General features: G+C 52.0%; 1 protein-coding gene across 8 annotated transcripts in view; it reads left to right on the forward strand.

Annotated features, from left to right (window-relative positions):
* ZC3H18 (zinc finger CCCH-type containing 18) overlaps positions 1-14,718 on the forward strand; it is a 60,689-nt gene that overhangs the window by 27,329 nt on the left and 18,642 nt on the right. For all 8 annotated transcript variants that reach the window (XM_073882386.1, XM_073882385.1, XM_073882388.1 and 5 more), the window contains 3 exons: positions 698-855; positions 6,279-6,396; positions 7,811-8,079. In XM_073882386.1, coding sequence (XP_073738487.1) covers positions 698-855; positions 6,279-6,396; positions 7,811-8,079 — 545 coding nt within the window. The remainder of the gene's footprint in view (positions 1-697; positions 856-6,278; positions 6,397-7,810; positions 8,080-14,718) is intronic.

The following is a 14,718-nucleotide window of genomic DNA, read 5'->3' on the forward strand; positions in this document are numbered from 1 at the left end:
GGCCTGCTGCCTTCCCTTGGCTTGGGCAGCAGCAGACCACAGCCCAGCTGGTGCTGCAGCGCCCACAGCCCAGCCGCTGGCCGCCCAGTCCCGCTCCCTGGGGACTTAGCGCAGGGGCCCCTGCCTGTGGAGGAGCTGTCCTCTTCCAAGACCGCCCTCCCCTCCCTTCCCGCTCCCTCACTCCGTACCGTGGCCCTGGCTGTCAGGCTAGTGGTCCGTCGGCACCAGGCCTGCTTGCTGAGCCCCCACTTCTCTCCAGGGAGGTGACAGACTAAGACAAAACCCTTCTCCCTCGCTCAGCCCACACCCCACCACCCCTCCTTTCTTTTGAGACTGGAACCACTCCATGTGGCTTTTCTGCCACCAGCTGCCTCACCTTCCTCTCCGCACTTGGGCTTCCTCACGAAGTGACTGTCTGGGGCTCCCCAGCTCAGCGTCAGGACTATTTCTAGGAGGTGGCCAGCTCTCTCAGCCCTTTCTGGAATGTGAGCGAGCTCCGTGGCACTGCTGAGCGGGCCTGTCCTGACTGCCAGGTGCAGCGACCGCGCGCTCCAGGCCCAGAGCTGAGGCGCATCTCCCCCACCGCGCATGGGGGCCACTCGGCCATCCTGGCCGGGGCTCCACAGGTCACACCAGGACAGGCTTCCCTTTGCTTTTCTTAACGGTAACCGGCATTGACTTTTTCTTACAATGGTAGGTTTTAAAAAAAGCAACCATTCGAAAAGAACAGGAGCCTGATTTTGAAGAGAAAAGGTTTACGGTGACCATTGGTGAAGATGAACGGGAGTTTGACAAGGAGAATGAAGTTTTCCGGGATTGGAATTACCGGATCACCAGAGATGTCCGAGACACAGTGTAAGAACAGTTCTGGTCTCTTCCTTCCCTTTTGATAAAGTATTAAGTTGTCCCCAGCTGTGTGAGCCACGGGCTCTGGAGAGCAGAGGCACGTAGGTTCCCTCAGGCATTGCTGGCCTATGCTTGTCCCCTGTCCTGGACTGAGAATGGCATCCCCAGGATCCTTTCAGACTCTCTGCATGAACTTTCCTTGGTTTTTTGCTCCGTGAAGGAAGAGTGTCAGCTCTGCCAGGGCCGTGCGCCTGGGGGGGGGGGGGCTTGCCTCCCTGTGGGTTCCTCTGAGCTCGGAGAGCTTCTACAGCTGTTCTTGGAGCCTCGTCGGTCCGCCTCTGCCCACCCTCCTCCAGGCCCCCATGAGATTGTCACCAGAGTCCAGGAACTTGGCAGGTGTGACCCTTTTCGTTGTAAATGCTGTCTTTGTTGTTTTTTTCTGCCAGGTGTTTTACTGCTGGTCTTTTAGAGACTCATTACCAAAGTACACATGGTTGAAAACCTAAGTCAGGGTTTTAGAAATCATGTAACATTAAGTAAAGCTCTCGTCTGCCCGTGCTCCAGTTCCAGGGGAAGGAAGGCCAGCTTCGTTGTGCTCTCCTCTGTGGAGCAGAATCAGGCAGGTTTCTCCTGGGCAGTAGCTGCAGTGTGGGCCCGGGTCTCAGGGACGGCGTGGCATTCGGCCTGTGGTCGGAGCCGCCTTCAGCGTCGTGTCAGGCTTGTAGTGACGTGCGTTCACGCTTGCTTCCGGGAAAGCCCCGTCACCGGGCTTGGCTAAGGTGCTGGTGGACGGTGCGGAGGGGAGGGACTCCGCTGCCCTTACTTGCTCCCGCCAGGCTGTCTCAGGGCCCTCCTGTCACATGGGCAGAAAGGAGGAGAAGCTCTTTGGTCCAGGCCTGTCATGGCGGGGAACAGCTCAGGGGTCGATGGATAGAGGTTGAAAGACGGGGTTCAGACCTCTGTGTTTTGTAATTCTGGGTATGGGGGCGTGTCAGACCCCAGGCAGGAACATGGGAGTCAGGACTGTCTGCTAAGTCACGCGGCTCCCTTCGTGTCCTGAGGCCTCGCATTTTCCTTGTGTCAGATGCAGGTGATGATCTTGCCTTGCGGGGGGCAGGGTGGGATCCCGGGAGCTCTGGTGTGGGGCATGTGACTAGCACGGAGCAGTGGGTGCTCCCTGAGTGTGGTCATTCTGAGCCCTGAAAGAAGAGGTTTAGAACCTCAAGGTTCGCCCTTGCCACTGTGTTTCCCAGCCCTGGTTGGAGCGGGGACTTGAACACGTGCCTCCTGAGGAACAATGTGGCGAGTCTGGGTCTGGCCTCCCCCAGCCCTGCGCTTGGTGCCGGGCTGACACTGGCTGCTGACTCCATGCCTCCTCTGCTGGGGACGGGGGGAGGGGTCCCCGCTGCAGGGCCTTCAGCCTCTAAAGCCTCTGAAGATGGGTCTTCGAGCCAAGTTCTCACTCGGGTTTGATGTTTGAACATCGGGGCCTTGGGGCTGATGAACCAGGGCTTCTGCGACACTCGTGGGCCAGGCCCCAGCCAGACGTTGTCAGTCAGGACCTCCGGGAACAGGGTCCCGGCATGGGTCAGGTGGGAAGCCACCTCTGCTGTGTCAGTTGGCATCCACTAAGCAGAGGAGATCCCCCTGGCTATTGTAATGAAGAGCATGTAACGTAAAGACACGCTGTCTATGAGACTCTGGGAGCAGCACCTGCAGGAAGCAGTGCCCCCACCCCTGCAGGGAGGGAAGGGAGAGGCTGGAGGAGGTGCTGGGAGTCCAGCCACTGAGGAGGGGATGCTGGCCAGCTACACTGATGTCTCTGAGGTGAGCGAGGAGGCCGGGGTGCAGGAGCCCTGAAGGCAGTGATGGGCCGGGGCCAGGACAGAGCCCTTGTCCACCCCAGCCTCACCAGCTCCTGGGGCACCTGCTGTGGGCCAGCCTCACACAGAGCACTTGGCAGAGAGTGTGCAGGGCGGCTGAGACACCAAGCAGGGAGCTTAACAGCAGTTCAAGGGCCAGCGATGGAAAACTTAGAATGCCCAGCATTACTGGTTCTCCTTTCCTGGGAGCCTGCAGCGTCTCCACTTTGGTGCCCAGCTGCCCCTCAGCTGGCAGCGCAGCAGGCCTGTGACCAAGGTCCCTGTGTGTGCCAGGCGAGGGGAGGGGGGCACAGGCCCAAGGGTGGAGCTCCGGGGTTGGCCTCGGGATCAACAGCACACCAGGCTGGGAGGCTTGTCAGAAATTCCCCCTTCTGAGCGTCAAGGGCGGGTGGAGCCCAGCTGGCTGCTAACAAGCCTTCTGGGTGATTCTGCTGCCCACCCACTGAGGTCTGAGAACGTGGACATCCGTTCCCGGGACCTGGGCTCCCTGGCCTGATGCTGAGGGTAGGGACGGAAAATTCTGAATCGCTGTCACGTGGTGGCCCCTGGTGGCCTTATTCATGGTCGGGCTCCAGTAACACGGAGCTGGGTGCTTCATTAGAGACCCGCTGGGGAGATGCCTGCTCAGGAGCTGTGAGGAAGCTCTCTGAGGTGGCATAAAGGACAGGAAAACAGGTGTTATCTTTATGCTATTATTTGGAATTAATTTGTCCAGCAGGATCATTTGGTAAAAATAGTGTCTTTCTAGACAGACCCCAATTCATAGCTTTAGGACCTTCTTTCCACCACCCTGAGGCACTTTATTCAGATGCCGAACAACTTGTGGGATCTGACACGCACAAGACATTAAGAAATGTCCCCTCAGGGCACCTGGCTGGCTCAGTCGGGAGCACACAACTCTTTTTTTTTTTTTTTTTTTTTTTAAAGATTTTATTTATTTATTTGAGAGAGGGAGAATGAGAAATAGAGAGCACGAGAGGGAAGAGGGTCAGAGGGAGAAGCAGACTCCCCGCTAAGCAGGGAGCCCGATGTGGGACTCGATCCCGGGACTCCAGGATCACGACCTGAGCCGAAGGCAGTCGCTTAACCAACTGAGCCACCCAGGCGCCCGGGAGCACACAACTCTTGATCTCGGGGGTCATGAGTTCAAGCCCCATGGTGGGCTTGGAGCCTACTTAAGAAAGGAGGGAGGGAGGGAGGGAGGGAGGAAGGAAACCTCTCTGCACAGGCTGCTGGGGTGGGGTGTGAACCCAGAATGCCACGCTGAGCCCACAGGACGGTGGGAACTGGCAGACAAGGGGACCCCAGGGTGTCAGCTGTGAGGAATGAGGTCCTTGGCAGGAGCTGTCAACAGCGGTAACCTGGGGCCTGGGGTGGAGCCCTTACCAATATGCGTCCATCGAGCGTACTGCCGCTTGCGCCGCCTGATCTGAGCAGTCCCTCAGGAGAGGGCCCGTTTTCACCCCACTTACCCAGTTTCCCAAACACGAATCGGCAGGCACAGCTCTCCTTTGAGAGAACGTACACCCTCACACCCACTTGGGAAAGGGCTCCCCAGGGCCTCCAGTTAGTTGCAGATGGTGCTGGTGCCTCGGGGGCCGCATTCTCTCTTCTGTTACGGCTGCAGCAGGCCTCTGCCTTTCCTGACTCTTGTCTTAAGTACGATCTGAGTAGTGTGGGGCTTAGGTGCTTAGGAAGATGTCTGGCTGCTTGGAATGAAAGAGAGCTGTGTCATCCACAGAGCCAGCCTTGGGGGGTGCCTGCCGGACGGAGGTCCTGGACGAGCCGGGGAGAGGCCTCCCAAAAAGCAGCCTGCTGGAGGCCATCAGGTGACCCAGATGGTCCGCCTGGTGTAGGCCTTGGCGGCTGCCCAGAACAACACCTCTGTGGGCTGTAGGCGCCTCGGTTTCCCCCACCAGCTTACTCAAAGGGGAGAGTTGGTCTCGAGCCAAGAAAGCCCTGGAAGAATGCCCCTGTGTTCCTTGGGTTTACATTTCCTCTTTCCTCCATCGGGGTCCCAGGCATCCCCAGGGCAGGTTCTCTGGGTCTGTGGGTAAGGTGGGGTCTCCTCACCTTCCTCACAGAGGTTAGTGGTGGTTCCCTGCGGGAGGCTCCTTTATCCTCCCTACTGGGGTCTGTCTCTGGGTTTCCTGTCACATTCCTGTGGGCCATTCCTTTCCTCCCCAGAAAGGCCTCCTACCATGGCTTATTGTCTCAGAGGGCGTGTCTTTCTTGGCTGGTCTCCCTTTCCTCTGTCTCCCTGGGCACCTGAGAGCCAGCTTGTCTAGCTCCAGACAGAAGCTCACTGCTGTTTGTACCAGGATTACCCTACGTTTATTAATTAACGGACAGATAGTTAACTCCTTGGCAGTGTCTGGTCATCCTGACCCAGCACAGGGAACATTGTCTCATTTATTCACGTGTTTTTGTGTCTTTCCAGTGTTTTGTGTTTGTTTTTGTTTTAATTTTAGGTAGTTAACATGCAGTGCAATATTGGTTTCTGGAGTAGAATTCAGTGATTCATCACTTCGATAGAACACCCAGTGTCATCCTAACAAGTGCCCTCCTTAATGCCCATCCCCCATCCAGCCCGTCCCCCAGCTCCTCCCCTCCAGCAACCCTCAGTTCTCTATCCTTATGAGTCTCCCATGGTTTGTCCCCCTCTCTGATTTCGTCTTGCTTTATTTTTCCCTCTCTTCCCGTATGTTCCTCTGTTTTGTTTCTTAAATTCCACATGCAAGTGAAATCATGATAATTGTCTTTCTTTGATTTATTTCACTTAGCATAATACCCAGGCACCCCAAATGTGTAGATATTTTAACAGTGGTGGTTCTTCCAGTCCATGAGCATGGAACATTTTTCCAATTCTTTATGTTCTCTTGAGAGTGTTGTGAAATTTTCCTCAAATATGTTCTGCTCGTTTCTGGTTAAATGAACTTTATTCCTCAGTATTTTTGTTTCTTGCTTGCTGTTGTAAATGCAGACTTCTCTGCTCTCTCCCAAGCGGTGAGTGTTTGCTCTCGGTCTGCCTCACTGGGTTCTTCTGGCTGCTTGGAGTGGCTTTACTGTGCCTCAGTTTCCAGGTGTAGATCTTTTTCCTTTTTGCCCAGTCTCTGGCCTCCTGGTTGTAGTGGCTGGGCCCCTGTCCCGCCAGTGGGTGCTCCTGGAGGCCGTGGCTTCCTCGCCTTGGCCTGGCCTTACAGAAACGCCCCTCTGTGCCCATGGCTTTAGTCCCACAGTGCACACATATGTGTGGTCACATTAAGAAAGCGCCACCTCCACTTTCCTTCAGTTTTGTCATCAGGAATGGGTACTCTTGTCCCAGACACTGCCACCATCTGTGGGTGCAGTCCTGTGATTTTTCTCTCTAGGTTTGTCATGAATCTCCTCGTATTGGCCCAACCTTGCACTCCTGGAGGAAATCCCACCGAGTCATGGTGTCTGTTTTCATAACGTGGTGTCGGATTCTGTTTGCTAACATTTTATGTAATGTTTGTGCATTAATATTCCCAAGTGGCAAGATTTACTTTTCCCGGGCTCTGTTTTCAGACTAGAGCCTTACGCAGACCCGTATTACGACTATGAAATCGAGCGTTTCTGGCGTGGCGGGCAGTACGAGAACTTCCGGGTGCAGTATACAGAGACGGAGCCGTACCATAATTACCGGGTAAGTGGGATACGGGTGTGCACATCTGAGCTCACTGGGCAATTCCTTAAAATGATCTGCTTTTTAATTTATAGGACTTCATACGGTCTTAGTACTGTGTTGGCAGTGTATCAGTTTCAAGCCTAAATTAACTGTGGAGAAACAGTTCAGGTCCACAGATTGAATTGGTGGTGGTTTGAACAGAGACTTCCTTTAGTTTACCTGTAGTTCTGCTATGGTTTTTTTAAAACTTAGGTTTACTGATTGGGTTATTAATATTAATATAAGGGCGCCTGGGTGGCTCAGTTGGTTAAGCGACTGCCTTCGACTCAGGTCATGATCCTGGAGTCCCGGGATCGAGTCCCGCGTCGGGCTCCCTGCTCAGCGGGGAGTCTGCTTCTCCCTCTGACCCTCTTCCCTCTCGTGCTCTCTCTCTCTCATTCTCTCTCTCTCAAATAAATAAATAAAATCTTTAAAAAAAAATTAATATAAGCTTGCATGGGAGTGTGTTCCACCCTCCTGAACAAATTCCTCCTTCAGACTCCTTAGTAATACCGTTTATAATTGTGCTGTCCTTCTCCATTTTCATAACCTGGGCCTCTCCCCAGCTCTGCCATGGTGGTCTCCTGGAGGACTATCCTGTATTGGTATTTTTCGATGAACGAATGTGTTTCAGTGTTTTGAGTCCCTCATGTTTTCAGAGTGGTGGGGAACCTGCCGCTAAGAAAAGGTCTGGTGGGAGCAGTGGGGTGGTCTTTGTCCTGTGAGTCATATGACAGAGTTTTGAGTTTTCAGGATCAAAAGGAGGTGACTGTCCTGGGAACCCATGGATGGTCGGACCGTGGTTGACCATCCTGTGCCTCTCTCCCTGCTAGAGCATCGGTGGGGCCGGGCTGCCGGGGTACGGGTGCCGCAAGCACCCATTCCGTCGCCTCTCTCCCCCACCATGTCCAAGGATGCGGGCCAGGGAAGGAGCAGGAACATGCTTCATTTCCCCACAAGGCTCCTTGGAGCCTAAAACCCATCTTTGTGCTATGATTTGGGCTTTACCGTTTTAACTTTGAATATTAGTGGAAATGAACAGATGAGTGCAGACTGGTTTAGAAAGATGTTCAAGGGTTGTGCATAGGAAAGCAAGGGCCACCACTTTGGAGCGCCCCCTCTGTGCCAGACTCCACCAAGCAGAGTGCTTTGGTCCGAGCCCATGAGAGGCCTTGCCAGGTCGTGTCCACCCCTCACTGGAAGGGCTGAGGTGGGAGGCGGGTGGTGCTGAACCTTTAGGTTGGGTCCCAAGCTGGCATCTGGCTCATGGCCTAACGCTGTTTTAAGGAGAAACTTGGGAACAGAGTGAGCACTTGAGATCATTCCCTGTGGCCTTCAGGGTGCTGCCTGCACTCGGTGCCAGGTGCCACCCAGCACGTGTGTTTGGCTTTAGGACCGGGAGCGCGAGCGGGAGCGGGAGAACCGACAGCGGGAGCGCGAGCGGGAGCGCGAGCGGGACCGAGAGCGGGAGCGCCGGCAGCGGGAGCGGGAGCGGGAACGCGAGCGGGAGCGTGACAAAGAGCGGCAGCGGAGGAAAGAGGAGTGGGAGAGAGAGCGAGCCAAGCGGGATGAGAAGGACCGACAGCACAGAGACCGCGACCGGGAGAAGGAGCGGGAGAAGGAGAAAGAGAAGCCGAAGCCCCGCTCCCCACAGCCGCCAAGGTAAGCCGTCCGCCCGCTGGGCTCTGGGATGGTGGCCCCGGGACCGGAGAGGAGGGGGCTCACCAGCTGGTCACGGGTCCTGTCTGCTTCCCATAGCCCGGTGCCTACAGTCCCACAGTCGTTACTGGGAAATGATGTGTTTTGAGGAGCAGGTGCCGCCCCATCCTGTACCGTGTGTGTTACGGTGGAAATGCGCACCGAGTGCTCCTTATCATCACCCTAAATCAGGGAAGTTGTGAATTCCCAGTCCCCCTGCTTTGGCAGAGGGGGTGGGAGGTTGCCGGCCACCGGGTGGCACTCTGGTGTCTCGTGGGGGAGGGCAGGCCTCCAGTTAGCTGGTTCTCTGGGCGCTAGTCATGGTGTTGGGCTGCGTCCGGAGAGCTGCCAGGGTGACCACTGGGGTGGGCGCTGACAACAGGCAGCACAGAGGGGCCCAAGAGGTAGGGCAGGTTCTGGGCCTTCATAAAGCGCTTGTTTAAAATGCAGACAGGGGACGCCTGGGTGGCTCTGTCGGTCGAGCGTCCGACTTGTGATTTCGGCTCAGGTCGTGATCTCAGGGTCTCGGGATTGAGCCCTGCGTGAGGCTCCATGTTCAGTGTGGAGTCTCCTTGAGATTTTCTCCCTCTGCCCCTCCCATCACTTGCTCCCTCTCTTCCTCTCTCTCTCTAAAATAAGTCTTTTAAAAATAAAATATGTGCATATGTATATTTGAATACTAGAGCAGGACAGGCGGTCCTCAGAAAATCATGGAATTGGAGGAAGTTTTGTCTGTGTGTTTACAGCCTCGTGAGATGAAGTCTGCACGCCCTGTAGCACCTCTGTTCAAAGTGGACAAAGTCAGTGCTGTGTAGTGCACTCACAGTACTAAAGCACCTCTGTGCCTCATACTCATTGTCGCCAAATGCCTCCCAGCCCTTGGCAGCCACTAACCCACTTTCTGTCTCTATAGGTTTCCTTATTTTGGACATTTCACGTAAATGGGATCACACAACATGTGGTCTCTTGTGATTGGCTCCTTTCACTTGGCAAGATGCTTTCCGAAGTTCACGTATCCATACTTCACTCCCTTTTGTGCTGAATAATATTCCATTGTGTGGATGTGTGCATACAGCATTTTGTTTACCTGTTTGTTGATGGACATTTAGGTTATTTCTACCTTTTGGCTACTGTGAGTATGAGCATTCGGGTACAAGTTTTTGTGTGGAAATCGTTTTCACTTCCCTTGGGTATACACCTAGGAGTGGAATTGCTGGGTCATGTGATAACTATGTTTAACCGTTTGAGGAATTTCTAGAATCTTCCTGCATAGCTGCATCAGTTTACATTCCCACCAGAAGTGTGTGAGGTTTTCAATTTCCTCCAGATTATTTATTATTGCCCATCTTTTTTTTTTTTATTATAGCTGTCCTACTGGGCATGAAATGGTAGCTCACCGTGGCTTGATTTTCATTTTCCTGAGCATCTTTTCATGTGCTTCTTGGTGTATGTTCTTTAGAGAAACGTCTATTCAGATCCTTTGCCCACTTTTTTATTTTACTATTTGCTCATTGTCTTTATCACTGAGTTGTATATATTCCAGGTACAAACGCCTTGTCAGATACCCAGCTTGCACGTGCATGCCCCCCCCATACTTTGCATTGTCGGTTTTGCTTTCTTGATGATGTCTTTTTTTTTTTTTGAGGGAAAGCCTCTTATTTTATATTCCAGCTTTATTAGATGCAGTTGACGTGTAGCACTGTACAAACCTAAAATATACAGTGTGATGAGTGGATAGGCATAGTGCTGCCGAATAGTCTCCGCAGTGAGTTACCACCAGCATCACCTCACGTAACTGCCTTCTCCGTGTGTGGGGAGAACATTTAAGATCAGCTCTCTCCGCGGCTTTCCAGTACACAAGACAGAATTGCTCGCCACAGCCCCCGAGGTGTACATGAGATCCCCAGAATTTCCTCACCTTATAAGTGGAAATGAGTACCGTCTGACAAGCAGCTCCCCATTTCTGGCACCCCGGCACATGGCAGCCACCATTCTGCTCTCCGTCTCTGAGTTCGGCTTAGATGCCACATGTAAGTGAGCATGTACAGTGAGAATAGAGAGTCTTTCTTTGTCTGATTTACTTTAGTTAGCCTTGTTTCTCAGGGCCCGTCCGGGCCCTCACAAATGGCAGGATGTCCTCCTTTTTATGGCTGAGTAATAGTCCGTCATGCGGCTCACCCCTGTTTTCTCCGCCTGTTCACCTGCCCATTTGCTCCCGTTGAGAAGAAGGCTGAGGAGGGCAGCAGAGCGCAGGCGTCTCTTTTCATTTCCTTCAGATACTTACCCAGAAGTGGTTGCTGGGTCACATAGTAGTTCTGGTGCCTGAGGCCTCCCTTTCCTCCCCCCGCCCCGGCATTGTTGCCAATTCAGCTTTGGATGGCAGCCATTGTAAGAGGTGGGACATGATACCCCCTCGTGGGTTTGAGCCGCACATCCCTGGTAATTGGTGGTGGTGAAGCGTCCTTCCATGTACCTGTTGGCCATCTGGATGTCCTCTTTTGGAAAATGTCTGGTCAGGAAATTGCCCATTTTTAAATCGGATTGCTTTTGGCTATTGAGTTGTACGAATCTCTTACATATTTTGTATGTTAATCCTTTATCAGATGGATGGTTTGCAAATATTTTTTCTCATTTGGTAGGTTGTCTTTTCATTTTATTATTTTCTTCTGTGCAAAAGCTTTTTAATTGAATGCAGTAATAATTCATTTTTCCATTTCCAAATATATATTTATTATGTATTTAAATTCAATTCATTAACATATAGTGTATTATCAGTTTCAGGGGTAGAGTTCAGTGATGGCACTTATTTATTTTTGATCTTGTTTCTTGTACTGTTGGTGTCCTGATCGGACAGTCATTACTGAGACCCGTGTCAAGGAGCTTTGTTCCTGTGTTTTCTTCTAGGAACTTTATGGTTTCGGGTCTTCTGTCATTTCTAGTCTTTAATCCACCTAGAGTTAGTTTTTGTGCACAGTGTGAGATGGGGTCCAGTTTCATTCTTCTGCATGTGTCTGTCCACTGTTCCCAAGACCATTTATGGAAGAGACTGTCCTTTCCCCATTGTATATTCTTGCCTTCTTTGTTGTGATTGACCATATATGTGTGGATTTATTTCTGGGCTTTCAGTTCTGTTCCGTTGATCCGTGTCTGTTTTGGTTTTTTGTTTTTTGGGGTTTTTTTAAGTAATCTCTGCACCCAACATGGGGCCTGAACTCACGACCCTGCGATCAAGAGTCCTACGCTCTGTTGACCGAGCCAGCCGGGCACCCTGATCTGTTATGATCTGTTACGCCAATACCATACACTTTTGATGACTGAAACTTTGTGATACAGTTTGAAATCAGGAAGTGTGATGCCTCCAGCTTTGTTCTTGCTCAGGGTTGCTTTGGGTGTTTGGGGTCTTTTGTGGTTCCATATAAATTGTATGATTGTTGTTTCTATTTCTGATGAAAAATATCATTGGAATTTTGATAGGGATTGCATTGAATCTGTAGGTGGCTTTGGGTACTAGGGACATTTTTATAGTATCATTTCTTCCAGTCTGTGAACATGGGATATATTTCCCTTTATTTGTGTGGTCTTCAGTTTCTTTCATTAATTTCTTGTAATTTTCAGCGTATAGCTCTTTTACCCCCTTGGCTCAATTTATTTCTAGGTATTTTACTATTTTTTTAAGACTTTTATTTATGTATTTGAAAGCAAGAGACCAAGAACATGAGTAGGGACAGGGAGGGACAGAGGGAGAGGGAGAAGCAGACTCCCCGCTGAGCAGGGAGCCCGGTGCGGGGCTCGATCCCAGGACCCTGGGATCATGACCTGAGCCGAAGGCAGACGCTTAACGACTGAGCCACCCAGGCGCCCCCAGTATGTTATTATTTTTGTGCAATTGTTAATGAGATTGTTTCCTTTGTTGTTTTTTTCAGGTTGTTAGTGTATAACAATGCAACAGATTTTTTTTTTTTTTTATGTTGACAGTTGTGTCCTTTGTATTTTTGGTGGATGAAGCCAGGCTCTCCTGTATGATCAGACCAGCCCCTTTCTTGTGCCGCTGTGTTTCTGACAGTAAAACAGCAGGACACTTAGTCTGTGTGAGCACCAGTTTTGACTGTTCTCATCCTCCAGATCACAATAAATTGTCCTCACTAAATTTGCTATATTTTTTTCATACATTGGGCAAAGTAATGTTTTTAAAGAATATTCAGAGTGAATCACATATTCTGGGTGCACTGAAACCATTCATTCTTTAACAGACTGCTTTGATGACTCTTTGTGTTGCAGCAATCACTACGCTATCTTGAAATTTAAAACTTCATTTGAATGGCAGAGCTTGATTTTGATATTCCTGTTGGTCCACTGAAGCCCCGTTTTGATAGAAGCCCTTTTCCCTGAGATGTGCGGTTTCCCGTGTGGACTCGGTGGTGAGGCTGTGGCCTCTCTGGGAGCATTGCTAGAGTAGGAGCCCAGCTCCCTCTGCTCACACCACCTGCTTTGCCGCTCCTCCAGCCTGCGCTCCAGCCGTCTCCTGCCCCTGCTGGCCCTCCTTATCTCCAGGACTTTGCTCAGATCTTGCTGCTCAAAGAGGCCTCCCCGCTCACTCCTATCTTCCCACCCTGCTCGATAGTTCCTCATGGCTCTTATCACTCCCTCATGTCACACATTACTGTCCACGTGTATGTTATCACCTGTTGCCTTCTATAGTGCAGTCCCCTGCAGGGCACCGTGGCATCAGGCCTCATCTCAGGGCCTGGCACAGAGCTGGAGCCCACAGACACTTGATGGTACTGTCAATGAGTTTTGGGTTTGGTAGCAGCCTCCAGTTTTACTTTTTCTGTCATAGCACGTTGTAGGATTGATGAAATTGCAGACTGAGTTCTGCAGACAGAACTAACTCATGCTGCTTTCCAGATTCCTAAAACAGCTGTTTTCGTGCATATCCAGACGCCTGGTTTTGGAAGGAGAGACACAGGAGAGGTGGGCAGATGGTGTGTAGGATGTCACCCTGCCCTTGTAACTCTGTGGATTTCCAAATCACATCACCCGGTCCACTCCAGGGGTTTGATGACTTATGAGCATATTTACTCATATTTACTCTGGCTACGGACCGCCTTCCCTCACTCCTATTCACATGTCCTGCTTGTTTCCAAGAAGCCAGTTAGCTCCAAGTCAAGTGTGTATTTCCAGCTCAGGGACATTTTTACACACTTGAGTGTGCTTTTAGAGAGAGCCTGTTGGAGGGAGGACAGCTGCACAGGTGGCTGTGTCCATCTGTGCTTGTTGCTAACACATGGGACAGACGTTCCCGATGCTGCCTGACCCCTCCAGAGAGGAGTGTCCACGTGAACCCAAAAAGACTGCTCAAAAGGCAGGAGCATTCACTGGCTTAGCTGCCAAGCACCAGATCCATGTGAAGAACAGCCTCCACACCCTAACTTTGCACAACTGTGGACCTTCGGGTGAGGGACAGGGTCAGTGAGAACACACCGCTGAGCCATCGGGGCGGGTTCAGGAGGCTTGACTGAGTGGATTCTTCCTGAAATGAGGTGCAGCTTTCTCACCAAACCGGGCAGGCCTGCTCTCCACTGGTGTCTGCTTCCTTCTGCTAGGCTCACATCCTCCTTCTTCCCTGGACCCTCATTCACGCTCCTGTGGGCAGAGGCAGGCGCACCTGTCACTTTGCCTGGATTCAGCCTGTCTCGGTGGTGCCAAGGAGTCTTGAACCCCATCTGTGATCACCCTGGCTGGAACCCTACGAGCCCTGCTGCCAGGGTGAAGGGCTAGGGTTTCCCCAGAGCAGAATTTCCAGCACGGTCCTCCTGTTTCCTTTTCCTTGGAGAAGCCGGAGCTGACGTGACCACTTCAGGAGGTGGCTGAATTTCCCTGCAGTAAAATATTTGTGTGAGCTCCCTTTTTTAGGTGAGTTTACTTACCTAGGACAGGTTGGGAATTTTACATCAACAGCTGGATACAAAGAACTTTTCTCGCCTCAAGTAGGAGACAGCCATGACTGCATTCGGAGCGGAGTAGGAAGCTTTCATCTTAGCTAGTGCACAAGGGACTCAGCAGTGGGGTCGAATCTGCCCGGAATGCTCCTTGCAGAGTCCAGCGGGCACACATGGGAGTCGGTGATGATAAACTCGGTGTGGTTTGTCTGCGACCAGCCAGAGCTCTCAAAACCCAGGCCGCCCATTCCCCAGGGGGGCAGACACGGCACAGCGGGGTGAGGCGCAGCGAGGACTGGCGCCACGTGCCAGCAGGGTGCCAGGCTCCCTGTGTCTTAGCCGCCCCCGCCATCGGCCCTCTCTCCCGCACTTCTCCCCCTGCCCCGCCCAGGCTGGGCCGCTCTCAAGCGCTTACTTGGTGAGCGCTCTTCTGTGGAACATCCCCCTCTGGGGTTTCCGACCAGCTTTCCTCTAGAGTTCAGAGGCTCGATGCAGCGTCGCTGTGTGGAGAGACGTGTCTCTCTCTCCATTTAGGTTTACCCTCTGGAATTAGGCCTTTGGAGAGCTCTTGCCTGCTCCTGTCTCTGGGCTGCTTTTAGACTTGAGCAGAACCTTGTAAGCAATTCTGTAGAAGGCATCCATGTAAGTAGAGGGAAATCCCTTT

This window comes from Callorhinus ursinus, unplaced genomic scaffold (genome assembly GCF_003265705.2).
Source record: "Callorhinus ursinus isolate GAN/ISIS: 27379988/994484 unplaced genomic scaffold, GSC_fseal_2.0 scaffold46, whole genome shotgun sequence".
NCBI classification, from domain to species: domain Eukaryota; kingdom Metazoa; phylum Chordata; class Mammalia; order Carnivora; family Otariidae; genus Callorhinus; species Callorhinus ursinus.